Source organism: Ursus americanus, chromosome 6, assembly GCF_024610735.1.
Source record: "Ursus americanus isolate L20-20 chromosome 6, mUrsAme1.1.p, whole genome shotgun sequence".
Classification (NCBI taxonomy): domain Eukaryota; kingdom Metazoa; phylum Chordata; class Mammalia; order Carnivora; family Ursidae; genus Ursus; species Ursus americanus.
Genome location: NC_142132.1, coordinates 50,857,953 through 50,885,131, shown reverse-complemented (window position 1 = coordinate 50,885,131; position 27,179 = coordinate 50,857,953). Strand labels below are relative to the sequence as shown.

The 27,179-nt window shown below is 36.5% G+C and overlaps 1 protein-coding gene across 3 annotated transcripts in view; it reads left to right on the top strand.

Annotated features, from left to right (window-relative positions):
• ADK (adenosine kinase) overlaps positions 1–27,179 on the top strand; it is a 540,886-nt gene that overhangs the window by 349,542 nt on the left and 164,165 nt on the right. For all 3 annotated transcript variants that reach the window (XM_045783164.2, XM_045783166.2, XM_045783165.2), the window contains one exon: positions 25,207–25,377. In XM_045783164.2, the coding sequence (XP_045639120.1) occupies positions 25,207–25,377 (171 nt within the window). The remainder of the gene's footprint in view (positions 1–25,206; positions 25,378–27,179) is intronic.

Genomic DNA, 27,179 nt, shown 5'->3' with positions numbered 1-27,179 from the left:
CTTCTTTGACTCTTTTTACCTCCTTATTATCTCATTTTCATTCTCTTTTAGTTTCCTGCCTTTCTTCAGTGTCCCTTATTAAATTTTCATTTGAGTTTATTCTTCCTTGGGCACCCTGTAATTTATTCTTCATTTCTGAATTGATTTTATCTTTGTCTTCCTTTCTCTTTGCTGAGTTCAGTCAACTCTCTTTCTGTTGTTTTATTTCTGTTCTTAGTTTTGGAATTTCAGATTCATGATGGGTTTTCATATCTTCAAATGCTTGTTTGACTATATTTCATTCCATTTGTGGTATTGCCTTGTTATTTTCTTCTGCCTCTGATTGATTTTCCTTGATGGAGTTTTCCTCCGTTGATATGTATTGATTTTCATTTCTGATGTTTGGTAGCTATCTGTTATTCTTTCTCTTGGTCAGTGTGAGTATGTGTATGTGATGGTGGCGGGTGGGGGGCTGTATTATGGCGCTTTAAGTGATTCCTAGTAAAAAGCAGTACCCCCTTCCATTAATATATCAAAATGCAGATTCTTTGGTGGATTTGTTTTGTAGGATGGGGATAGGAGTTGTTTTCAGTATATTTTTCTTCTGGGATAGGTTAGGGATTGTGAGTTCTTAATTTTGTGCTCGCTTTTAAAATCCTAAAATTTCCCTTTCCTTCTTTTCATTTTTATTGCTCAGTTGCTGAAGGGGCTTCTTTCTTGCCTGTTTTCTCTTCCTCAGGAAATATGCATTTGAAAGAACATCCCTTTAAAGTAGTGTACTTTTAATTTCCTCCTCTGATCTACTTGGATACCTGTTTAATATTTTCATATTTAGGATGGAAATCACCTTTCTGACCATAGTTTTTAGTTTGACCTTAGGCCCGGTTACCAAATTCTCTTTACCCAACAGTTTTTCTCAAACTGCCTTTGCTCTTCACAAGGCCTCGTGGTAGAGTGGGGGTGGGTCATGAATGTAAGAGATCTTACAATGGAACTTGGTGGTTTTTCTCTTTTTAATTATAGTTATTTTGATGTTTGGGCATTCTTTTTGTCTTCAGGTTATGCTACGGGCGTGTTTTTTGTAGATTTATTTTTCCGTCCTTGTTCTGTATTGTTTTGGAGAGAGATAAGACATAGGTGGCAGCCGTTGCTCAGCCACCTGGTATTCTCAAATTAATTTGTTTTAACTTAATACCATCTTTTTTTCCACTCTCTCTCCAGTCTAAGTAAACTCATTCATTCAAAAAATATTTAAAATATTTTTCTAACTACATGCCAGGCATTGCTCTACGGGTGCAATAATGAATAAAACAGATGTTCTTGCCCTGCTAGATTCTACATTCCAATCGTAGAGAGAACAAATAAAATAAATAAGTGAATGTATAACATAATGTTAGGTAGTGATGAATGCTGTGTTTAAAAATAAATAAAGCTGTATAAAAATGACAAGTTTGAGTACATTGCAGTACTACCTAGAATAGTTTGTGAAAATCTCTTTGAGCAAACTGTGTTATAGAACAGTAATGTATATCTTCTTATATTGCCATTTACCTTATAGAAATCATAAAGATTTTACCACTGAGAAGATTTCCATGACAAATAATTTGATTCTTTATATAATAGAGCGGATGGCATGGTATATGGAACATGTACCAAATGAGAAGACTCTTAGAGAAGGTATAACCTCAAATTATCTACTCTTCAACTGTTTTCTCACCCTGCTTTAGAGAATTGATATTGATAGAGGATTATTTAAGGAACATAGAGTCTATCCTTTTCTCTAAAAACTACAAAGTTTTATGCTCGGACATCAAAGAACTATTTACTTGGTCTTTACTCCCACCTGCATTGCTTTCACTGAGTTGTTTTGATATCAAGGCCATAGTCTTTCACCGAAGAATGTTATAGTAAATAGAATGAACTTGCTATTGAGAAGTTGTTGCAGACAGCATAGTCTTCTATATTAATCAGTGTCCTATATGTTATATACCATATGAGAAGTATGTTTTAGAAACAAATGTTTCTCGGGCGCCTGGGTAACTCAGCCAGTTAAGTGTCTGCCTTGGCTCAGGTCATGATCTCACGGTCCTGGGATCAAGCCCCGAGTGGGGCTCCCTGCTCAGCGGTGAGCCTGCTTCTCCTCTCCCTCTGCCTGCTGCTCCCCCTGCTTGTGCTCTCTTTCTCTGTGTCAAATAAATAAATAAAATCTTTTAAAAAAAATGCTTCTCATACAAAAATGTTATTTTTCATCTCTTCAAGAATGAAAGCCAGATAACTGGATGTCTTACTTTTTGCTTGGGCTGTCAAGAAATGTAGAACCAGATTCAGAGTTAATTCAAGACTCCTGTGCCATGTATTTCATTTTACCCCCAAACTTAACCTAATCTGAGTTATATTCTCCCTGATCTTTTTTTTTTAAGCTGTCTCATTATTTATAGAACATGGCAGGGGTGAATATAAACAAGTAAGCAGATATGTGAGACAGTAGACTGAAATTCTAGTGCCTCCTAAGATCATTAGTTGTATGACCTCAGATTACTAGAGCAACCTCTCTGAGGTTTAATTTTAAATATTTTACTGCAGAACCCTCTTTTCATTGGAAATAACTTGGAAGCCCAACATATGGACCAAATAATAGAAGAATGGCTGTGTTCAGGCTAATGTCATAGTTACAGGCAAACTAACTTTGCTAAAAATTATTTTATTTTAATTACACTATATTTAACATAGAGGTTATATTAGTTTCAGGTGTATAATATAGTGATTCAACAATTCCGTATATTACTCAGTGCTGGTCAAAGATAAGTGTACTCTTAATCCCCTTCACATTTTTACCCACCACCCAACTCCTCTCTGGTAACCATCTTATTGTTCTCTATAATAATGAGTCTGCTTGGTTTGTCTTTTTTTCCCCCTTTGTTTGTTTTGTTTCTTGAATTCCACATATGAGTGAAATCATATGTTATTTGTCTTTCTCAGACTGACTTATCTTGCTTAGCATTATACTCTCTATACCCATCCATGTTGTTGCAAATGGTGAGATATCATTCTTTTTTATGGCTGAATAATATTTCATTGTGTATATATACCACATTTCTTTATCCATTCATCTGTCAATGGACACTGGGCTGCTTCCATAATTTGGCTATTATAAATAATGCTGCTATAAACATAGGCATGCATATATCATTTTTAATTAGGTTTTTCCTTGGGTAAATATCCAGTAATGTGATTACTGGATCATACAGTTGTTCTATTTTTAATTTTGGGGGGAACCCCCATACTGTTTTCTACAGTGGCTGTGCCAGTTTGCATTCCCACCAACAGTGCACAAGGGTTCCTTTTACTCTACATCCTCACTAATACTTGTTTCTTGTGTTTTTGATTTTAGGCATCCTGACAGGTGTGTGGTGGTATCTTATTGTGGTTTTGATTTGCATTTCCCTGATGATGAGTAATGTTGAGAATCTTTTCATGTGTGTGTTGGCTGGCCAACTGTATGTCTTCTTTGGAGAAAAATGTCTCTTCATGTCTTCTGTCCATTTTTAAATTGTATTTGGTTTTTTGGTATTGAGTTGTATCAATTCTTTATCTATTTTGGATACTAACCCCTTATCAGATATGGCATTTGCAAATATCTTCTCCCATTCAATAGGTTGTCTTTTAGTTTTGTTGATTATTTCCTTTGCCGTGTAGAAGCTTTTTATTCTGATGTAGTCCCCAGTAGTTCATTTTTGCTTTTGTTTGCCTGGCCTCAGGAGACATATCTAGAATTAATCCTAATTTTTGATCTAGATAATGTTAGAGCTACCTTTTGGAACAAAAAGGTACAACATGTTTTTCCTCCACTAAGACAGGTTTTATATTTTTAGTGGGTCCCCTTTTTGCCATCTTCGTGAAGATTTTTAGTTTCTCTATGTTGGATAAGAGTCTTAAGGATAATGAGTGGATCATTTGTTATTCTAGATCAGTGGTTTTCATACTTTAATATGCATGAAAATCACCTGGAGGGCTTGTGAAAACAGATTGCTATGCCCACCCACAGTTTCTGATCGTATAGGTCTGGGATGGGACCTGGGTTTTTCATTTTTAACAAGTTCCTAGTGATACGATAGCTGCTGATTCAGGAATTACACTTTGAAAACTGTCCTAGGGACTCCTGGGTGGCTGGGTTGGTTAAGCGGCTGCCTTCAGCTCAGGTCATGATCTCAGGGTCGTGGGATCGAGCCCTGCCTTGGGTTCCTTGCTTCACGGGGAGCCTGCTTCTCCCTTTCCCTCTGCCACTCCTCTGCTCATGCTGTCTTTTTCTCTCTGTCAAATAAATAAATAAAATCCTAAAAAAAAAAAAAAGAAGAAGAAGAAGAGTAAACTACTGTCCTATATCAGTATTAAAAATGCATTTTAGGCTCTTATCTTAAAAATTATATCAATCATATAACTTAGCCAGAAGATAATATCTAAGTAATATATTATCTGAAAAATAGTATTTCGTTAACATACAAGCTTTCAACGTCATAAAGTTTTCATAGCTAGTGTCATGAGTTATCTATACCTTTTTGACTTCCTGTGCTACTGTTGTGAGTGGCTGGATACTAATCAGGTAGCAGTCAAGGTTGGCTTCAGCAATAAAGAAATTATTCAAGTCTAAAAGCAGTCCTTTCCCTTTGACATGCTGGCAGCACAAAGGAGAAAAATGTCAGGGTCAGTGTAAGTGCATTTGTTGGCAGTTTAGCTCTATCCTATGTTTGAAGTGCACTTTTAATATGTACATGTATATTATTTATTGCTTCTGAAAATACTATGGAAAAAGAATGAGTTATGGAAGCAAGCCAGATGTCCCTAACCAGATGGATGGACAAACCAGATAGATGTATTTGCAATGGAATATTATTCAGCCATAAAAAGTAATAAATATACAACATACCTCAACATGAATGAACTTCAAAAATGTTATGCTAAGTGAAAGAAGCCAGACATAAAAGATCATATAATGTATAATTCCATTTATATGAAAACCGAGAATACATAAATCCATAGAAACAAAAAACAGATTAGCGGTTGCCAGTGACTAGGAGTAACTTTTTAATGAGTGACAGGGTGATGAAAATGTTTCAAAACTAAATAGAGGTCATGGTTGTACAACATTGTTAATGTACTAAATGATATTGAATTGTTCACTTCAAAGTGGTTGATTTGGTGGCAGCTGGGTGTCTCAGTTGGTAAGCATCAGCTCTTGATTTTGGCTCAGGTCATGATCTCAGGGTCGTGGGATTGAGCTCTGAGTTGGGCTCTGCTCTCAGCAGGGAGTCTGTTGAGATTCTGTCTCCCTCTTCCTCTACCCCTCCCTCCCGCACATGCATGCTCTCTCTCTCTCTAATAATAAAAAAATATTTTAAAAAGATAAATAAAAATGGTTAATTTTATGTTATATGAATTTCACCTCAATTAACAGTTGTTAATTTTAAACCTGAGTTCTATTTTTTTAAGTGCCCCTTTATTTATTTATTTTAAGTAAACTCTATTCCCAGCGTGTGGCTTGAGCTCACAACCCCAGTATCAAGAGTTGCATGCTCTACCGACTGAGACAGCCAGGTGTCCCTGAATTCTATTTTTGAGATGAAAGGGGCTCTGAAGATCATCCACCCAACCTTTTTCTATTTTTTATAATTGAAGAAACCAAAGCTCATCAAGATTAAATATATTGCTCAAATGTTTCAAAGCAGCTTGTCTAAAACCTAGACTAGAATTTCTAGTCCAGTCATTTCTTTTTTTTTTTTTTAACTATAGCATGCTATTATATTATCTGTTGCTATTTTTTACATTGCAGGGGAACATACTACTCTAGTTTTTACTTCTCCATAAAAATAAAGACGAGGAAAGATAGCTCATTTGTGCCACTTTCTTTTTTAAAAAGGTGAGAATAGCAGTGTTTATTTCAGTAAATTGCCAAGAGCAGGCCAAAGTTTGAATTAGAAGAACACTCCTCTCTAATACCTTGGCAATCAAAGAAGCCACTCTGTATTTTCATTGTGGTCTACAGTTGCCTGGTTTGTGAACCCCAAGCTTCTACCGCAATTGTGATTTGTTTGTTTTCTTAAATAATCTCTATGCCCAACATGGGACTTGAACTCACGACCCCAAGATCAAGAGTCACATGCTCTACTGGCTGAGCCAGCCAAGCACTCCAATTATGATTGTTTTTAAAAGTTCAAAAATTGTCTTCAAAAACATTGGTTAGCTTTATTAACATATTCCACCACTAACTCTACTTCTAGGGAGAAGCATTGGGTGGGATTGAGGGGTGGAGATGGGGAGCAACAACTAAAACAGGGTATCGGTATCCTATGGAAATTGGTGTAATATTTAAATGTAAGCGATTTGTGTTGTTTTAGTGTTAGCCTCAGAAAGCCTAGTCAGATGTTCTCAATTCTAGATAGGACATTAGGAAATGCAATTATAGTTTCATTCTCTCTATAAACCCACTTTAACCTTCAATTTCTTCATGCTCTTTATTATTAAGAGGAAGCGAACTCTCATTACCACCTTACATTGGATTTCTTGCTAATATTCTCTACCAACTTTCTTTTTATCTTAGTGATTGTTTTCATTTCCACTTAGTAGTGTGTATTTCTTTCTTTTCCTTTAGTTCAAGAGTCAGCAAAGTATGACCCTTGGGGCAGATTTCACCCACTGCCTATTATTGTGAATAAAGTTTTATTCAAACACAGCCATGCTGTCTTTTATGTATTGTCTATAACTGCTTTAGTGCTACAATAGCAGATTTGGGTATTGCAGTAGAAATCATATGCCCCACAAACCTAAAATATTTTCTCTTGGGCCTTTAACAGAAACATTTGCCAGCCCTTGCTTTTGTTGACTAAGTGGAAGGTAAAGAACAGATTCTAAAGAGTGAATAAATATCACCAGCAAATGAAAGTATGTAGGAAAATAGAGAATTTCTGCTTAGGCTAGCTAGAAGACCCATGTGGTCAAAATAAGAGTTTCATGAAGGTGAATCATCACAGGTAATGCAGGAAAGATAGATTAGAGGATTTTTAATGCCGTATCGGGAACTTAAATGTATTATTAGGAAATGAGCCATTTAAGGTCTTTGAGCAAAGGAATTTTGCCAAAACAGGAAACTGTTGCAGCAGTGTTTACAAAGTAATGAAGGTATATTAATGGGAAGTTAATACTAATGTTGTATTAATGAGAAAGATGGCATAGTTGGAAGAGTTACTACAGAGTTAAAAATTGATTGGATATGGGTGCCTGGGTGGCTTAGTCAGTGAAGCTTCTGCTTTCGGCTCAGGTCATGATCCCAGGGTCTTGCTATTCCCTCTCCCTCTGCCCCTCCCAACTCTGCTCTTTCTCTCAAATAAATAAATAAAATATTTTTTAAAAATTGACTGGAAATTAAACACTGGATTTGAGGACAAAGGTAATATAATTCTTAAATTCAAACTTTATTGAGCATAAAATGAAAAATTACACGTATTTGGAAAGTGAAGAGCTAATTTTTTTTAAGACTTTATTTATTTATTTATTTGACAGAGAGAGAGACAGCCAGTGAGAGAGGGAACACAAGCAGAGGGGGTGGGAGAGGAAGAAGCAGGCTCCCAGAAGAGCATGGAGCCCGATGTGGGGCTCGAACCCAGAACGCTAGGATCACGCCCTGAGCCAAAGGCAGACGCTTAATGACTGAGCCACCCAGGCGCCCCTGAAAAGCTAATTTTTATGGAAGGTTTAAGTTAGCAGAGAGCGATTATAACACTACGGAGGTTAGAAAACAAATGAAAATTGATTACTAAGTATCGTCATTACTAAAGTTGTTAGGGCATCCCAGCCACAGGCAAGTTTTCATTGGTTGTATTTTACTTTCAGGGTACCCCACTGCTATCATCTACTCAGGGTCCATCTCTGTAAAATCCTCTTACCTCTGCTCCCCTGAATGCTATTCTTATACTCAGATTTATTTCTCTCATGTAGAGTAAATTATTTCCATTTTCTAAATAATCTGAATCATACCCAAGAAGGACTTTAGGTCTTTCAAATAAAAATGTTCATCAAGGTATTTTCTTCAACTAGATCCATAGTTCCCAGACTGTGTAATGAGACACCCCAGGGTACTGCAGCAAATTCACAAGAGTGCTATAGAATATTTTATGTCAGAGTAATACACAATTTCAACATTAGATAGCTATACATTCCTTTTCTTCCTTAGGATGATATCCTATTTTGGGATTGGTTGCCGTGATTTAAAAAAGCAAGTACCTCCTGAAAATCAGTGTAGAACAGGGAATGAGAGTTACACTATTCCATTCGAATTTAAGGCTTAAGGAGTTGTGCACATATCCCATTAATAAGTATTATGGTTATTTTTGAAGTAAAAAATATTTTGTAAAATTTATATGTATTATTTTCTTAAACCAGCTATTAAGTTGTTAGGATTTTCAGTACTTAGGTTATTTGGACCTGTTTAAAAACAAACAAACAAACAAACAAACAAAAACATCTAGAACTGTTAGGCCTTAGAGCACCTTTACTTATACCCTTAGGGTGCTGGGAACTGAGAAAATTTCAGATCCTCTGAACTAAAGAGTTGTCCAACTCTGAAATGAATATACTCTTCTCTTAACATGTGAAAATGCAGCAGTTCTTTTTTCTTTTCTTTTTTTCAAAATAGCATTTCAGTTACATGGGAATCTAGGTGGACTCTCAACAAAAATTTAACCAGATATTTTTAAATTATCTATACACCATATACAATGTGCTTCGTACTGGAGCAAACATTTAAAAAAGTACACTGGCCCTTAAGGTTCGTTACAGTCAGGTAAGGGCGATAAGGCAAATGCAAGTTGTTTAAAAATAAAATAAAATTCTCTTGGTCATTTCATCCTATTACATATTAAGGAGGTTCAAAGAAGAATGAGTACATCTTGGTGGGAACATAGTTAAGTCTTTGTGGGGTGAAATTCAGATTTAAATGGGCCTTGATGGAGGGGTAAATTCCAACAGGTAGTGGATATTTCAGATAGAAAGAACAACATGAAGACTCAGAAGACTTATTTTGGGAGAAGCAAATCATTCTGTATGATTTGGACATACGTTGTGGAGTAATAGAGGTTACAGCTGGTTTACTGTGGAAGTTGGAGTATTTTGTGGAGAGTTTTGAATGCTGGGGTGTGAGGCATTTGGATTTAATTTGCTAGGAAAAGAAGAGTGATTAGGGTGATTAATCTGTCAGCGGGATATAGGATGATTAAATCAGGGAAAGAGAGGAGGCAGAGCTTTTGGAAAGGGAATGATGGATTTTGTTTTATGTATTTATATTTCAAAGGAAATACCAAACTGTATATGACGTTAAAGAGCATACTTTTGTTCAACATTGTAACTGAGAGTCATAACTGTAGAACTCACCATTCATGCAAAAACAAAACTTTCTAATGTTCTTTGTATTACTTCAGAAATAATAATAATATAATGGAAACGCGTGAAGCACATATAACATGACAAACACTGTATTAAGCACTCATTTAGTTCTTACAGTGTCCTTGATAGATATTACCATTCCCATTTTTTAGATGAGAACGAGGCGAGGCCTAGGGAAGTTATATAACCCCAAATCACAGTTAAATAGTAGTCAGATTGGCAAAACTGTTAAAAATAAATATGCTATCGGGGTATCTTTTTTTTTTTTTTTCATGTTTTATTTTTTATTTTTTATTTATTTATTTTTTTTAATGATTTTTTATTATATTATGTTAGTCACCATACAATACATCCCCGGTTTCCGATGTAAGGCTCGATGATTCATTAGTTGTGTATAACACCCAGTGCACCATGCAATACGTGCCCTCCTTACTACCCATGACCGGTCTATCCCATTCCCCCACCCCCCTCCCCTCTGAAGTCCTCAGTTTGTTTCTCATAGTCCATAGTCTCTCATGTTTCATTCCCCCTTCTGATTACCCCCCCTTTCTTTATCCCTTTCTTCCCCTACTGATCATCCTAGTTCTTATGTTCCATAGATGAGAGAAATCATATGATAGTTGTCTTTCTCTGCTTGACTTATTTCACTTAGCATTATCTCCTCCAGTGCCGTCCATGTTGTAGCAAATGTTGAGAACTCGTTCTTTCTGATAGCTGAGTAATATTCCATTGTATATATGGACCACAACTTCTTAATCCAGTCATCTGTTGAAGGGCATCTCGGCTCCTTCCACGATTTAGCTATTGTGGACATTGCTGCTATGAACATTGGGGTGCATATGGCCCTTCTCTTCACTACGTCTGTATCTTTGGGGTAAATACCCAGTAGTGCAATGGCTGGATCATAGGGTAGCTCAATTTTTAACTTTTTAAGGGACCTCCACACTGTTTTCCAGAGTGGCTGTACCAACTTGCATTCCCACCAACAATGTAGGAGGGATCCCCTTTCTCCACATCCTCTCCAACAATTGTTGTTTCTTGCCTTGTCTATTTTTGCCATTCTAACTGGCGTAAGGTGGTATCTCAGTGTGGTTTTGATTTGAATTTCCTTGATGGCTAATGATTTTGAACATTTTTTCATGTGTCTGTTAGCCATTTGTATGTCTTCATTGGAAAAGTGTCTGTTCATATCTTCTGCCCATTTTTTGATTTGTTTATTTGTTTCTCGTGTATTGAGTTTGAGAAGTTCTTTGTAGATCTTGGATACCAGTCCTTTATCTGTAGTGTCATTTGCAAATATATTCTCCCATTCCGTGGGCTGCCTCTTAGTTTTTCTGACTGTTTCCTTGGCTGTGCAGAAACTTTTAATCTTGATGAAGTCCCATAAATTCATTTTATCTTTTGTTTCTCTTGCCTTTGGGGATGTGTCATGAAAAAGGTTGCTTTGGCCGATGTCGTAGAGGTTGTTGCCTATGTTCTCCTCTAGAATTTTGATGGATTCCTGTCTCACATCGAGGTCTTTCATCCATTTGGAGTTTATTTTTGTGTATGGTGTGAGATAGTGGTCAAGTTTCATTCTTTTGCATGTAGCTGTCCAATTTTCCCAGCACCATTTATTGAAGAGACTGTCTTTTTCCCACCGGATCTTTTTTCCTGCTTTATCAAATATTAGTTGCCCAAAGAGCCGAGGGTCCATTTCTGGGCTCTCTATTCTGTTCCATTGGTCTATGTGTCTGTTTTTGTGCCAGTACCATGCTGTCTTTGTGATCACAGCTTTGTAGTACAGCTCGAAATCCGGCATTGTGATGCCCCCAGCTTTGTTTTTCCTTTTCAACAGTTCCTTGGAGATTCGGGGCCTTTTCTGTTTCCATACAAATTTAAGGACTGTTTGTTCCAGTTCTTTGAAAAATGTCCTTGGTATTTTGATCGGGATAGCATTGAAAGTGTAGATTGCTCTGGGTAGCATGGACATTTTAACTATGTTAATTCTTCCGATCCATGAGCATGGAATATCTTTCCATCTTTTTATGTCTTCCTCAATGTCTTTCAAGAGTGATTTATAGTTTCTAGAATATAGGTCCTTTACGTCTCTGGTTAAGTTAATTCCAAGGTAACGTATGGTTTTTGGTGCTATTGTAAATGGGATGGATTCCCTAATTTCTCTTTCTTCGGTCTCGTTATTCGTGTATAGAAATGCAACTGATTTCTGAGCATTTATTTTGTATCCTGCCACGTTACTGAATTGCTCTATAACTTCTAATAATTTGGGAGTGGCTTCTTTTGGGTTTTCCATATAGAGTATCATGTCATCTGCAAAGAGAGACATTTTGACTTCTTCTTTGCCAATTTGAATACCTTTGATCCCTTTTTGTCGTCTGATTGCTGTTGCAAGGACTTCTAGTACTATGTTGAATAATAGTGGCGAGAGTGGGCATCCTTGTCGAGTTCCTGATCTTAAGGGAAAGGCTTCCAGCTTTTCCCCATTGAGAATAATATTTGCAGTAGGCTTTTCATAGATGGCTTTTATGATATTGAGAAATGTACCTTCTATTCCTACACTCTGGAGGGTTTTAATCAGGAAAGGATGCTGTATTTTGTCAAATGCTTTTTCGGCATCGATTGAGAGGATCATATGGTTCCTGAGTCTTTTCTTGTTGATATGATGTATCACGCTGATTGATTTGCGAATATTGAACCACGCTTGCATCCCAGGTATGAATCCCACTTGATCGTGATGGATAATCCTTTTAATGTACTGTTGGATTCTATTAGCAAGTATCTTGTTGAGGATTTTGGCGTCCATATTCATTAGGGAAATCGGTCTGTAATTCTCCTTTTTGAGGGGGTCTTTGCCTGGTTTGGGGATCAAGGTAATATTGGCCTCATAGAATGAGTTTGGTAGCTTTCCTTCTGTTTCTATTTTTTGAAATAGCTTTAGGAGAATAGGTATTATTTCTTCTTTGAATGTTTGGTAGAATTCCCCAGGAAAACCGTCCGGGCCTGGAGTTTTGTTATTTGGAAGGTTGTTTATCACTGACTCAATTTCTTCATAATTAATTGGCCTGTTTAAGGAATCAATTTCTTCCGGTTTCAATCTTGGTAGTTTATAGGTTTCCAGGAAGGATTCCATCTCTTCCAGATTGCTTAGTTTATTGGCATATAGCTGTTGATAAAAATTTCTAATAATCCTTCCAATTTCAATGGTGCTCGTCGTGACCTCTCCTTTTTCATTCATAATTTTAATAATCTGGGTCCTTTCTCTTTTCTTTTGGATAAGTCTTGCCAGTGGTCTGTCAATTTTATTGATTCTCTCAAAGAACCAGCTTCTAGTCCTGTTGATCTGCTCTACTGTACTTCTGGTTTCTGCTTGATTGATTTCAGCTCTAATTTTGGTCAACTGCTTCCTCGTGCGTGGATTAGGCCTGTCCCTCTGTTGCTGTTCCAGCTTCTTGAGGTGAGAATATAAAAACTGCATTTTAGATTTTTTTATTCTTTTGAGTGTGGCTTGGATGGCTATGTATTTCCCCCTTAGGACTGCTTTTGCAGTATCCCATAGGTTTTGGACTGTTGTATTTTCATTCTCATTGGTCTCCATAAATTGTTTAATTTGATTTTTGATTTCCTGGTTTATCGAGTCATTCCTGAGCAGGATGGTTCTTAGTCTCCAAGTGTTTGAGTTTCTTCCAAATTTTTCCTTGTGGTTGAGTTCCAATTTCAGAGCGTTGTGGTCTGAGAATATGCAGGGGATAATTTCAATCTTTTGGTATCGGTTGAGACCTGTTTTGTGTCCCAGAACATGGTCTATTCTTGAGAATGTTCCATGGGCATTAGAATAGAATGAGTATTCTTTGGTTCTGGGGTGTAGTGTTCTATATATATCTATGAGGTCCAACTCGTCGAGTATGGCATTCAAAGCCTTTGATTCTTTGCTTAGTTTTTGCCAGGGTGTTCTGTCTATTTCTGATAGTGGAGTGTTGAGGTCCCCTACTATTAATGTATTTTCATTTATATGTCTCTTTATTCTGGATAAGAGTTGGCTTGTGTATCTTGCTGCTCCCCTGTTGGGGGCATATATATTTATAATTGTCATATCCACTTGTTGAATACTTCCCTTAAGAATAATATAGTGCCCTTCTGCGTCTCTAACTATAGTCTGTAGTTTAAAATCCAATTTATCTGATATGAGAATTGCTACCCCAGCTTTCTTTTGAGGACCATTTGCGTGAAAGATGGTACTCCATCCCCTTACTCTCAGTCTGAATGCATCTTTGGGTTTGAAATGAGTCTCTTGTAGACAGCAAATGGATGGGTCATTTCTTTTTATCCAATCTGCAACCCTGTGGCGTTTTATGGGATGGTTCAAACCATTTACATTAAGACTGATTACTGATAGATATGATTTTAATGTTGCCATGTTGCCAGTAAAGTCTTTTTTTGTATTGGCTGTGACTTTCTGTTCTGTATCACTCTTGGGGCCTTTTTACTTTTATAAAACCCCCCGTAATATCTCCTGTAGGGCTGGTTTCGTAGTTACAAAATTGGTTAGAGACTGGCGATTCTGAAATGTCTTTATTTCTCCATCAATTCTGAATGACAGTCTTGCTGGATAAAGGATCCTTGGCTGCATGTTTTTCTCTGAAAGAGCTTTAAATATGCTCCCCCAACCCTTTCTCTCATTCCAGGTCTGTGTAGACAGGTCTGACGTAATTCTGATGCTTTTGCCTTGGTACGTGAGAAATTTCTTTGCCCTGGCCGCTTTCAATACTGTATCCTTGCATCTAATATTTGCAAAATGCACTATGACGTGACGTGGCGTAGGTTTGTCGTGGTTGAGCTTGGGAGGGGTCCTCTCTGCCTCTTGGACACGAATGTTTGTTTCCCTTGCTAGATTAGGGAAGTTTTCAGCTACAATTTGTTCAAATATCTCTTCTAGACCTCTGTTTTTCTCCACCCCCTCGGGGATGCCGATGATTCTAACATTGGATCGTTTCATTGAGTCAGTAATCTCCCGTAACCTACATTCGTGGGCGTGGATTTTTTTAAGACCATCTTCTATTTTCATTTTTTCCTCTATTAACCCATCCTCCAATTCACTAACCCGTTCCTCTGCTTCTGTGACCCTGGCTGTCAGAGCCTCTAGTTTTGCCTGCATTTGGCTCATAGAATTTTTAATTTCTGTCAGATTCGCTCTCATTTCTGTCCTTAGGGATTCTATATTCTCAGTAACCTTTTCGTTTATACTTTTTTCAATTCTACTCATCATTTTGACCATCGTTACTCTGAATTCCATTTCTGATAATTTGGTTACATCCATATCCATTATTTCTGTGGCAGAGGCCACAGTCTCACTGTCTTTTCTTTGCTGGGGGGGGCTTCTCCTTCTTGTCATTCTGATGAAGAGAGGTTGCGGGGTTTCCAGAGCCCAAATTATTGACTGGGTCCCAGGCCGTGCCCCTTGTTTTATAGGGATCTTAGGGATGTGGGCTTCTTCTTTAAAGATTTTATTTATTTATGTGGCAGCCAACCAGCGAGAGAGGGAACAGAAGCAGGGGAGTGGGAGAGGAAGAAGCAGGCTCCCAGCGGAGGAGCCCGATGAGGGACTCCTTTCCAGAACGCTGGGATCACACCCTAAGCCGAAGGCAGGCGCTCAATGACTGCGCCACCCAGGCGCCCGGGTTGTGGGCTTCTTGATTTTTCAGCCTGCCTTCTGGGGGAGGGGCCTGCCGCGCCGATACTCAGGCAACCCTGTTTGGGTAGAGGCTCCGTGTCCCCTGCGAGGGGGGATGGGGATGGGCACTCCCTGAGCCGGTATTTCCAGGCTTTTGTTCTCTGGCGGCTTTCCCTGGCGGTTTGCTGTGCCTCTTCTGAGAGTCAGAGCAGCAGCGGCCAAATTTCAGCCTCTGTCACGGAACAGAGGGATTGCGGCCCGTTCTCTACTAATGTTCTGGCCACTTTAACTCTGTTTCTGTTGGTGCTGCTCAACCCTGCAGCGTCCCGGGATGTGCGCCCCACACCCGGCATCCCAGCCCTCACTTCCAGGGCCGGCGCGTCTCTGTCCTTTGTGTTTCTAATGCCGCCAGCCGCCCCGCGCCCGCTCCCGGATCTCCCGGTCTCAGTCTGGATCCAGTGAGCGCACCGGGATTCCGGGGTTCCGCGAGATGCCTGGTGGCGCGCGCACCCGGCTCACGGTCTCAGTCTGCTGTTCTGCGGGTGCCGACCGCGAGCCCCGCCCGCTCTCCCGTGCAAGTGGCTACCGCTTCCCGGCACCCGAACGCGGCGGCTCCCTCCCCCTTCCGTTTATCTTCCGATATCTGTGCACAGTTTCATGGCTCCCCGCTTCGTACCTCAATACTCAGCGCTGGAGATGTTCATTTGTAGAGATCTAGTGCGTCTTCCTGCGTCTCAGGCTGGTTCCGTGGTTGTTTAGGCTGGTCTGGTACCTATCCAGCTCGACTCGGAGGACCGGCTGAAAACGGTGTCTCCTACTCCTCCGCCATCTTAACTCCTCATCCCGCTATCGGGGTATCTGGCTGGCTCAGTCAGTAGAACATGCAACTCTTGCTCTCAGGGTTGTGAGTTCAAGCCCCATGTTGGGTGTAGAGTTTGCTTATAAATAAATAAATAAATAAGTATACTGGTTTGTTTAAACTCTCTGGTGCTGAGAATTGAGTGAATCCTGTCAGATTATTTTCATCTGGCTTAGACATGGCTCCTCTCTTATTATTTTATTTTTCATATCATTCCTGATCCCTAATCCCATTCCTCTTCTCACCATGGGAACTCTAATGTGTTTGATATGAGTTTTATGTCCTTGAAAAATGTATAGTTTTTTTAGATGCGTGTTTACATTATACACAATATATAAAAGTATGAACTATATAGCTTGTCCAATCTGATGTATATATTTCTAGTTTATTGCTTTTAATCTCTATATAATAGTTGCATTTACCACATTTTCCTTATTTTTTCCCCCTAGAAATGGACTTGCAGGATGCCTAACACTGCCTTTCAGTTCCAGCAACGCTGTGATTAATATCCTATGTATGTTCCCCTAAAACCTATCTTCTTTCCACTCTGTCTTGCTGCCTCCTGTTACATGCTTTTTCAGGAGATTATTTCAGATGGAAGAAAAGCTAACTTCTGTGTTCATAGAACAGTTAAGATTGCAGGTATTTTAATCCCTAAAAAGATTAAAATATATGTGGAATGAGTGATTTCATTGATGCTTCCAAAAGGAGCCGCATAGGCAGGAAGACCTGAGTAAATTATTTTGTTCCATTAATGCATTACATTCAGTCAGTGGTAACAAGTATTTGCTAGTGCATTTGTTCTGGCTTTTTTCTTTTAGTGATTCCATTGCTGTCATTGGTATGAAGTAGTGCATATCATAACATGGTAATTGTAGATGATTTATACATTATCTTAATGGTTGTCAAAGTCAGTATTTTCCTTACAAGCACATAGGAACTATGCTTTGTCATAATTCATATTTGATCCTCCCTCTCCTATAAGGAAATACATTTTACACTCTCTGGGAGTTTTACAAAACATGTAGATCCTATTAAGAAGAAAACATTACTATTTGGTTGTTGTGTTTGTTTTTTGGCTTCTCGTTTATTCATTCTTTCAGCCTCATTCTCTGCCGAGTATTACTATGGCACCTTCATCATGCTATGGAAAACAGACTAATAAATGTGTTCTTTAGAACAGACAACAGTGGTATGTCCTCAGACACGTCTGGTACACTCAGCCCTCTCATCATTGGTAGTCTAGGTTTGGGGGCACTCTTTGGTTGGTTAAAGATTTTTCTGTTACTACATTTCCTTTTTAATTTTCTCTTTTGCTGTTGTGAATAGTGATTTAGGTTTACCAAAGTCACCAGTCTCATATTTAGTTTTTTCCTTTTTTCTGCCATCTACTTGAAGAAGTAAAATAGACTTACTCTCTATATTTATCTGCTCTTACTCTTGTTTACCGAATTAAGCTTCTCTCCATTTATAAACATCTCGTTTGTGTAGAGATTTACTTCAGGTAACAAAATATTTTGTCATTTAAATAATTTTTATCAGAAGAGAATTGAATGGCATCACCAAAATTTGAAAAATAAAAAAATTAAAATTATCCATAATTTTTCTGCTCATATTTAACCATTTTACTCTGGGTGTATTCTCTTCCACTTTTTTCCTTTCGATTTAGTGTAGTTTATAACTGTATTTTGTACACACTATTTGTATGCTGTATGTTTTATTTAATATTTTTACATGGTGTAAACATTTTCCACTTTTCCATTTAGTTTTCATAATCATAATTTTTACCATAATCATAATTTTTAAATTTTTCGAAGTATTCTGTAGAACAGCAATGTCCAATAGAAATATAAGTCACATATCATTGAAAATTTTCTAGTAGCCACATTGAAAAAGTAAAAAGAAACAGGTAAAATTAATTACTAATTTTCTAACTAATTCTAATTCTTTTTTTTTTTTTAAGATTTTATTTATTTATTCAACAGAGATAGAGACAGCCAGCGAGAGAGGGAACACAAGCAGGGGGAGTGGGAGAGGAAGAAGCAGGCTCATAGCAGAGGAGCCTGATGTGGGGCTCGATCCCATAACGCTGGGATCACGCCCTGAGCCGAAGGCAGACGCTTAACCGCTGTGCCACCCAGGCGCCCCATAATTCTAACTAATTCTAATTAACTAATTCTAATTCTAAAATTAATATTTTAGATTTTTCACTTCAGCATGTAATTACATAAAACTATTTATATTTTTGACATTCTTTTGTTCATACTAAGCCTTTAAAATTGGTAAAGACATGCACGTCTATCTTAAATTTACAGCAGTCAGTTCAGTCACTAAATTGTCAGTGATCAAAATGAAATGTAGCCCTACCAAAACAATAAAATTATGTTTAGCAGAAAAATATTGTCCACAGCTTCTATTTAAATTTAAATAAATTAAATTAAAACCAAGTTCCACAGTCGCACTAGCCGCATTGCACATGTTTATTAGCTACATGTGTTCTTACATTTAAATTAAAATTAAATAAAATTTGAAATTCAGATCTTCAGTTGAACTAGTCACATTTTTTTTTAACTAGCCACATTTTAAATGATCAACAGCCAGGTTTAGAGTGGAAAAGTAGAAAGAATATGCCAATTCTTTCTTGACTATTTCTTTCTCAATCATTAAGTATTTACACTGTTTCCAGGTTTTCGGTAAAATAAATACTATACTGGTGTGTTCATGAAAGAATATTTCCCATATTTTAGATTATTTCTTTAAAGCAGATTCTCAAATATAGAATTATTGGGTCAAAGAGTATGAATTTGTTTGTGGCTCCTCATGTGTATTTTCAGATTATTTTCTGAGAAACAGTATCAGTTGCACTCCCATCGGCAGTATTAATATATTAATTTCACCAACCTTTCTTTATCACTGAAGAACCTTTCTTCACCATGTTGTTTCTTTAATTGCTAGAAAGAAATACTTACCTATATATTTATTTACTAGTATATTTCTTTTTTGCTTTTAATGGAATGCTTTTTCATGTTCTTGGCTCATTTATCTGTTGGTGTCCTCATGTTTGTTTAATTCTTAATCTATTTTTAAAGCTCTTTATAGACTATAGATATTAACCCTTATCATATTTACTATAGACATTTTTCCTGGTCTTTTCTTTGCTTTTGTTTACCTCTCCTAGCATTGGAAGAGAATCATCTGAAGATTAGTTTTTCTATAGCAAATCTTTAGATAATTTTCTCTGTTTAGGCTCAAAAGTCATTTCTACTCCAGAATTTTGATATTTACTTCATTTTATTATAGATCGTCTATGTTTTTTTTAAAAAGAAAAAGGAAACTCTTTAATCAAACTGGAATTTATATAGTTCTGTATTTGCAAGAAAGAAAACTAAATTACAAGTTCTTAATCTTTAGTCAAAATCCAGAGCTTACTACTTGTAGATAAAACTCAAAAGGTTACTGACCTATGTCTCCTGCTACTGTGTGTGAAATTTTACCCAAATAGGTTCAAGTAGATTGGTTCGAATGCTTCAAAATAACATGATCTATTTCTACCCTGTTATATTTTAATTAGAGTCCTTTTCTAAATAAAAGGTCCTTTCTCCCCCAATATCACTGTGTACTTACGTTTGATAATTATAAGGCATGATACTCTGTGTAGCTTTAGTCTCTTTTTAATCAATATTTTTATACTTCCAAGACTTCCAGGATCCCTAAAATTTACAATGTACACGCACGCACGTGCCCACACAGGCACTTCTGTTCTTTAGATAATTGTTAATGGAAATAATAAACAGAATTTGTACTCTTAGGTAAGGACAATTAAAAAGAACCCGAAATGATTTTCCTGAATTAAAGTTTATACTGGTAAAGAGCTAGAAGAGCAAGTCTTTTCCTTATCTTTTAGTATATTAAACAATTTAATTTCTTACATCCTCCTGTGTGACATTTAAGCTACACCAAGACGGGTTCCTGGGTGGCTCAGTCAGTTAAGCGTCTGCACTCAGCTCAGGTCATGATCCCCCAGGGTCCTAGGATTGAGCCCCACATGGGGCTCCCTGCTGAGCAGGGAGCCTGCTTCTCCCTCTCCCACTCCCCCTGCTTATGCTCGCTCTGTCTCTCTCTCAAATAAATAATCTTTAAAAAAAATAATAAGTCACATGAAGAAATCCTTAGAGTAGTTGGATGACGATTTATTTACAGTTGATTCTTGAAGAATGCAGGGGTTGAGGGGGGCCAAAACCCTGCGCAGTCAAAAATGTGAGCGTAACTCTTGATTCACCCAAAACTTAACTGATGGTATTTAACTACTGTTGACCAGGAGCCTTACCGATAACATAAACAGTCTATTAAATACATATTACAATAAAGTAAGCTAGAGAAAAGAACATATTATTAAGAAAATTATAAGAAAGAAAAAATACATTTATAGGACTGTACTGTATTTATCCAAAAAGATGTGTGCATAAGTGGACCTGCGCAGTTCGAACACATGTATTTGAGATTTCTAAACATTAGGTCTGGCTATGCTAAAATGGTTCTTTGGCTCTGCCTTAGTCTTTCCCCATCCCTCCTACTCTTACCTTTTTGTTCTGTTTTGTTTACCATTTTAATGGATAAAATCATCTTGCCTCACTCTCAGTGCTGATTAATATTACCAGATCTCTTAAGTGTTAGAATCTGCTTTGCTTTCTGGTGCTCGTAGGGACAAAGAATAATAGAATTAACTGTTGTATAGACCGAAATTCCTGATTAGAAAAATCACAAGAGTTTGTTGATTATATAGAGTATTTTTCTAAACTATAGCCATTTAAACTATTGGCATATTTTTATTGCAAACATGACACTTGAAAAAAATTTTTTATAATGGCACTGTTTTTATTTTTGGTGATAATACAGTCTAGAACGTGTGGCCTAGCAAAGGATATAAATCTAGGAAGGAAAATTATGGTTGGCATCAACTTTAAGCCTTTGCACTATAACGAAATACAAATCCTAAATTGTTTAAATACTAAATATTTACTTAATGTAAAACAAGAGACTATTCAAAAATGGAATTAATTTAAATTGTGAATTTTCCTCATTTAAAAGTTGATAGTTCTTTGTGTATTCTTTATAAAATTAACAAAATGGAAGTTATATTGTCCACATCACAATACTCTTGTGTCGCATTTTAAAGTAAAACACACATACACACATTTGGAATGAGGCCAAATTTAGACTCCAGGGGCATACTGTTCAGTACCTTAAATTACAATCAGATGTATTTTAGCACAGATCAAATTTTCAGTCCAAAGTTGGTGAGAAGCCTAATTATTTGACCAGGTTACTATTTGTGTAGACCATTCTATGGCTGTCTGTGGTTAATCCACAGCTGGCAGAATACTAGCTCTGGGAGGTTTTTATTTCATGCTGGAATAGTTTGGGGAGAAATGGGAGGGGGATTAGCTTTAAACGCTCCTCATTAAATGAAAGACTAAAAAGCAAGTACATACATATTACTATGGAGACAAGATGCTATATAAACTGTTCGTTTTAATTCTCCAAGTGACAAAAATAGCAAAGGAAACAGCTTGGATGTTCATAGTTTGCAAGTGACATGGTAGTTGGTTAAAAAAGTAAGGTGAAAACATTTAAAAAAAGAACGTTACCTAAGACTAAGACTTGTTACCTTTTAGAATGGTTGAATATTGGTAAAGAATTAATGGATTGGGATTTTTAAATAATGAGAAAATATTATGTTATTATAATAAGGAAACATTTTTATTAGAATTTCATTAACAATACTTTAAAGTAATAAGAAACAATTATACTATAAAATTCTCTCTTAATATCTCAGAGTTTATAAGGGCACTGAACCCTTCAAATCCAAGTATACATGACTCCTACCTCAAAGTTAATTTTTTAATAGTCTTTTAATATTCAATTTGAAAGTAATAGAAAAAAATGTGTTTTTGTCTTTTTAAACTTTTTAAAGTTTACATGATGGAAGTGGTTAGTCCCTTAGTTGTAGTTGAATATTTCAGTAGCCCTTTTGTAATTTTAAAAGAAGTTTCCTTTACATTTTCAAGGTTATTTCTTCCGTTTATAAGTTAACTTTCTTTCCTTCTGGTTCCCACTGCCCTAACTTCTCTGGTTCCTTATTCTTTCTCATCATCCTCCTTGTCTTGTTTCCTCATTCTTCTCTTTCTCCAGTAGATCCTTCGATTTAACACTCTTCTTAAAAACAACTCTCACACTTCTCTCCCCCAGTAAAATATCTTTTTGCTCTTTTCTATTACCTATTCAAACTAGGGACATTATCTGTAGTTATTTGAATCTAAGCTCCATCACATAGAGACCGTATGACCTGGGTGGACATTTCTTCCCTTGCCTATTTTGCCTTTTTCATTCATAAAATGAGAATAGCAGTCTTCACCTCATAGGTTTGATATAAGGAAAAAAAATGATAACTGGGTTAAGATACATAAAGCTTTTGGTATAGTGCCTGGAACACAATAATTGCTCAGTAATTTTCAGATGGGTCTATTATTTTTCATTAATAAATCTTCCAAAAATAATTTGTAATCTTTACCCCTGCTTTCTCACCATTCTTTCTTTAACAGCTGACTTTATTTTTTTACCTTTATCCCATAAGTACTTTCTCTTAATCATCAAATCCAGTGGCTTTTCCTCATCCTTTCTTTCTCTATCCATTGATAGCACTGGGTACCTTTACGTAACTTCTTAAAATTTCCTTGTTAGATTTCTCTGTCATCATTTACTGTCCTCATTTGCCTTCCTCTTGTTCTCTCCTTTACATTTTTCTTTTCTGCTTTTGACTGCTGTTGAATTGTTGCTGTCCAGATTAACTTTCCTTTAAATTTTCACACAAAGTTGTTATTCCTTTCTTTCAAGGAAGTCTTCATTACCCATCATATATCCCCACCACACATAATTGACTCCTTGCCTGCCACTCGAGGCATTTTTCATTCTTGACTCAACTGGCCTTTCCAACTTTATCTTCTGTTGCTCTTTGTGTATTCCTTCACTCGTGCACCATTCAAACCAATTTCCCATGTAAGCATCCACGTTTTTGCTTGCACTTTTATCTAGAAGGCCTAAGTCATTTTTTTATAGGTCACATCTGATGCTTTATTGCACATTTAGGGGAAATTACTTTTTTTTTAATAATAATTTTTTATTATGTTATGTTAGTCACCATACAGTACATCCTTAGTTTTTGATGTAATGTCCCATGATTCATTGTTTGCATATAACACACAGTGCTCCATGCAATATGTGCCCTCCTTAATACCCATCAGCGGCCTATCCCAATCCCCCGCCCCTCTCCCCTCTGAAGCCCTCAGTTTGTTTCCCAGAGTCCATAGTCTCTCGTGGTTCATTCCTCCTTCTGTTTACCCCCCCTTCATTCTTCTCTTCCTTCTCCTACTGATCTCCCTGCTATTTCTTATGTTCCATAAATGAGTGAAACCATATGATAATTGTCTTTCTCTGCTTGACTTATTTCACTTAGCATTATCTCCTCCAGTCCCGTCCGTGTTGCTGCAAATGTTGGTAATCGTTCTTTCTGATGGCTGAGTAATATTCCATTGTATATATGGACCACATCTTCTTAATCCAGTCATCTATTGAAGGGCATCTCGGCTCCTTCCACAATTTAGCTATTGTGGACAATGCTGCTATGAACATTGGGGTGCATATGGCCCTTCTCTTCACTACAACTGTATCTTTGGGGTAAATACCCAATAGTGCAATGGCTGGATCATAGGGTAGCTCAATTTTTAACTTTTTAAGGGACCTCCACACTGTTTTCCACAGTGGCTGTACCAATTTGCATTCCCACCAACAGTGTAAGAGGGATCCCCTGTCTCCACATCCTCTCCAGCAATTGTTGTTTCTTGCCTTGTCAATTTTTGCAATTCTAACTGGCGTAAGGTGGTATCTCAATGTGGTTTTGATTTGAATTTGCCTGATGGCTAATGAACAATGAGACTGAAGAAAGAGAAATTAGGGAATCGATTCCATTTACAATAGCACCAAAAATCATACGGTATTTTGGAATTAACTTAACCAGTGAGGTAAAGGATCTGTACTCTAGAAACTACAGATCACTCTTGAAAGACATTGAAGAAGACACAAAAAGATGGAAAAACATTCCATGCTCATGGATCGGAAGAATAAACATAGTTAAAATGACTATGCTACCTCAGAGCAATCTACACTTTCAATACCATCCCGATCAAAATACCAATGACATTTTTCAAAGAGCTGGTACAAACAGCCCTTAAATTTGTGTGGAACCAGAAAAGGCCCTGAATCGCCAAGGAATTGTTGAAAAGGAAAAACAAAACTGGGGGCATCAAGTTACCTGATTTCAAGCTATACTACAAAGCTGTGAACACAAGTCTATTTTTAAATGGCCTTTTTTAACATTTAAGATGTAGATAAATAGCATTTTAAAATATAGCGTTCCTGACATAAAATTGTAATTAAAATATTTTTCTATTATTACTGAATTATTTTTTCATTATTTGAAAATTTCAAATCAGAATCTTCCTAAAAAATTCACTTCCAGCATAAGTTAACAAGCAATGATTTTAGTAAACTAATTTCATTTTTTAATAAGTGGTATGTCACTTATAAGAATCCAAACTGTTGGGACACCTGGGTGGCTCAGTCATTTAAGCGTCTGCCTTTGGCTCAGGTCATGATCCCAGGGTCCTGGGATCGAGTCCCTCACCAGCCTCCTTGTTTGGCGAGGAGCCTTTTTCTCTCTCTGCCTGCTGCTCCCCCTGCTTGTGAGTGCTCAAACTCTCTCTCTCTCACTCTCTCTCTCTCTGACAAATAAATAAATCTTAAAAAAAAAAAAAAAAGAATCCAAACTGTTTATAAGAAGCTGAAAGGATCCAATCTGCCTTTATTACTATTTCCCTAATTTAAGTGTAATTATTGTCTCAGATGTGACCTTTGAAATATTCTTTCTTATGTGGATTCCCGAAATTCTTTCAGCATTGAGTATACAAATCTAATATGAAATAAGTGATGTGTTATACTCTGACATAATGGCACATTCTAAGCATATTGTACTCATATGATAGATTTTTTCCTAATCAAATGCTGCTGTTTTCTGCCTTGCGTTTTATAACTGTATTTTAAAGTTTGTATTATATAGATGATTGTATTTTTTTATAGGTGTCTTTTATTCTGACTGAGAATGACTCTGTGGAGATGGCATTTTTAATTTCCCCTCCTTTTTTTCTTTATCCAGGGCTTTTTTCTTACAGTTTCCCCCGAGTCGGTATTAAAAGTGGCTAAACATGCTTCTGAAAACAACAGAGTTTTCACTTTGAATTTGTCTGCACCATTCATTAGTCAGTTCTACAAGGAACCATTGATGAAAGTTATGCCTTATATTGACATCCTTTTTGGAAATGAGACGGTGAGTTACTTTTTAAAAAAATAAGTGTTTTTTTCAGTTGGGTTGTTTTTTTGGTTTGTGTGTAAGTTTAGAGATAAAAACTGAAATATTTGCATAAATATAATTGAAAATTACACAACAAAACTACCTCAGCTTAGACCCCTCTAATTCAGTATTTTTAGTATTTCCTTCAGTATATACTAGTTTTCTTTCATAGTAAAAATTTGGTCTTTTAAAAGGTTAGATTATTGAGGTTTATAATTTACATATAGTAAAATTAACTTTTTAATGTACATTTCTGTGAGAATGCATACCTGACATGTAGCCATGACCACAATCAAGAATAAAAATCATTTCTGTCACCCCTTTCAGTCAACCCATCCCCTTATCCTGATCCCTTCACATCAACTGATTTGTCTTCTGACCAGTAAAATAATATTTTCCCCTGAAATTTTCATGGATTAAGATAAAGGATAATTAGTTTTATGAATTTAACTATTTATTTGAAGTGTGAGTCTAAATTGTGAGTAAATGTTGGTATATTATGATTTGTATTAAATTTTTATTAATATCATTTTTGCTAATATTTGTATGTTGTATTTGAAGTTGATAAAATGGGGTTTTTTAAGACTTTCACAGCTTTTCCTTTTTACCAAGATTATACTTTCTTTTATTCTAAATTAGTGGAAAATAATTTTTTTGCTCCTATAATATTTATAGCATCTGTTTAACCTGTAGATTTTAAACATCCATGAAAAAGATTAAAAAAATAAAAATGACCTAGGCAGTATCACTTAACTTTCATGAATCTCAGAGTCTTTATGTGTAAACTGAACATGTTGTACTATCCCAGAAGTCCATTTTGATTTGAATTATATTGTTGTAACACAGTTTGATTATATAACTGATTTAATATCCAAATAAGATAACTTTGTTGTCTGTTTAGAATAACATAAATTAGACCTAGACATAATTTATGAGATCACCTTGGTGATTTGTAGAAATAATATGGTATGAGTATCTTCAAAGACACTTTGAAGGAAATGCTACATTCTTGATGATTTACAAACTGACATAATGGCAAGAAATAGTGGTAATGGCCTTGAACTCCTGAGTATCTGCTGGAAGTCTCATTTGATTAAAATCTACATTTCACATTTCCTTTATTGCTGGTTTTATTTTCTGAAGGAAAAAGGAAGTAACTAGGAAAAGTGCTATCTGGCCTTTTAAAATAACATGAGAGAATTGGTCATCAGTATGGTGGTCTGAGAATCCTTGGGAGAAATTGATATTTGAAATCAGAGATTTTTTGTAGTCAAGAAAAATCAAACTGGTAGTACTTAAATATATGTTCTGTACTTTAAAAAGACAAATATTTAAAACTTCTAAAAAGATAAATACCATTCCAAAGAATGAGATTTTAGAATTAAGGATAACTTGAGAGAATTGAATACCATCAAAAATTCAGTTCTGACTTTATAATATCAAATGACCATAATTAGGAAGAAAATGGGGAGGGGCCTTAAAAGCAAAATATTGCAGAGCACACAGAAAATGTTTTAATAAGAGCTCATATTTGGGGCATGTGCATGGCTCATTCAGTTAAGCATCTGACTCTTGGTTTCAGCTCAGGTCATGATCTCAGAGTTGTAAGATAGAGCCACATGGGGCTCCATGCTCAGCACAGTCTGCTGGAGATTCTCTTTCTCCCTCTGCCCCTCCCCCTACTTGTACATGCATGCATGCACACTCTCAAAATAAATTTTAAAAATCTAAGGAAAAAAAAGAGCTCATTTGTTAAACACGTGTAAAAAAAAAGATGG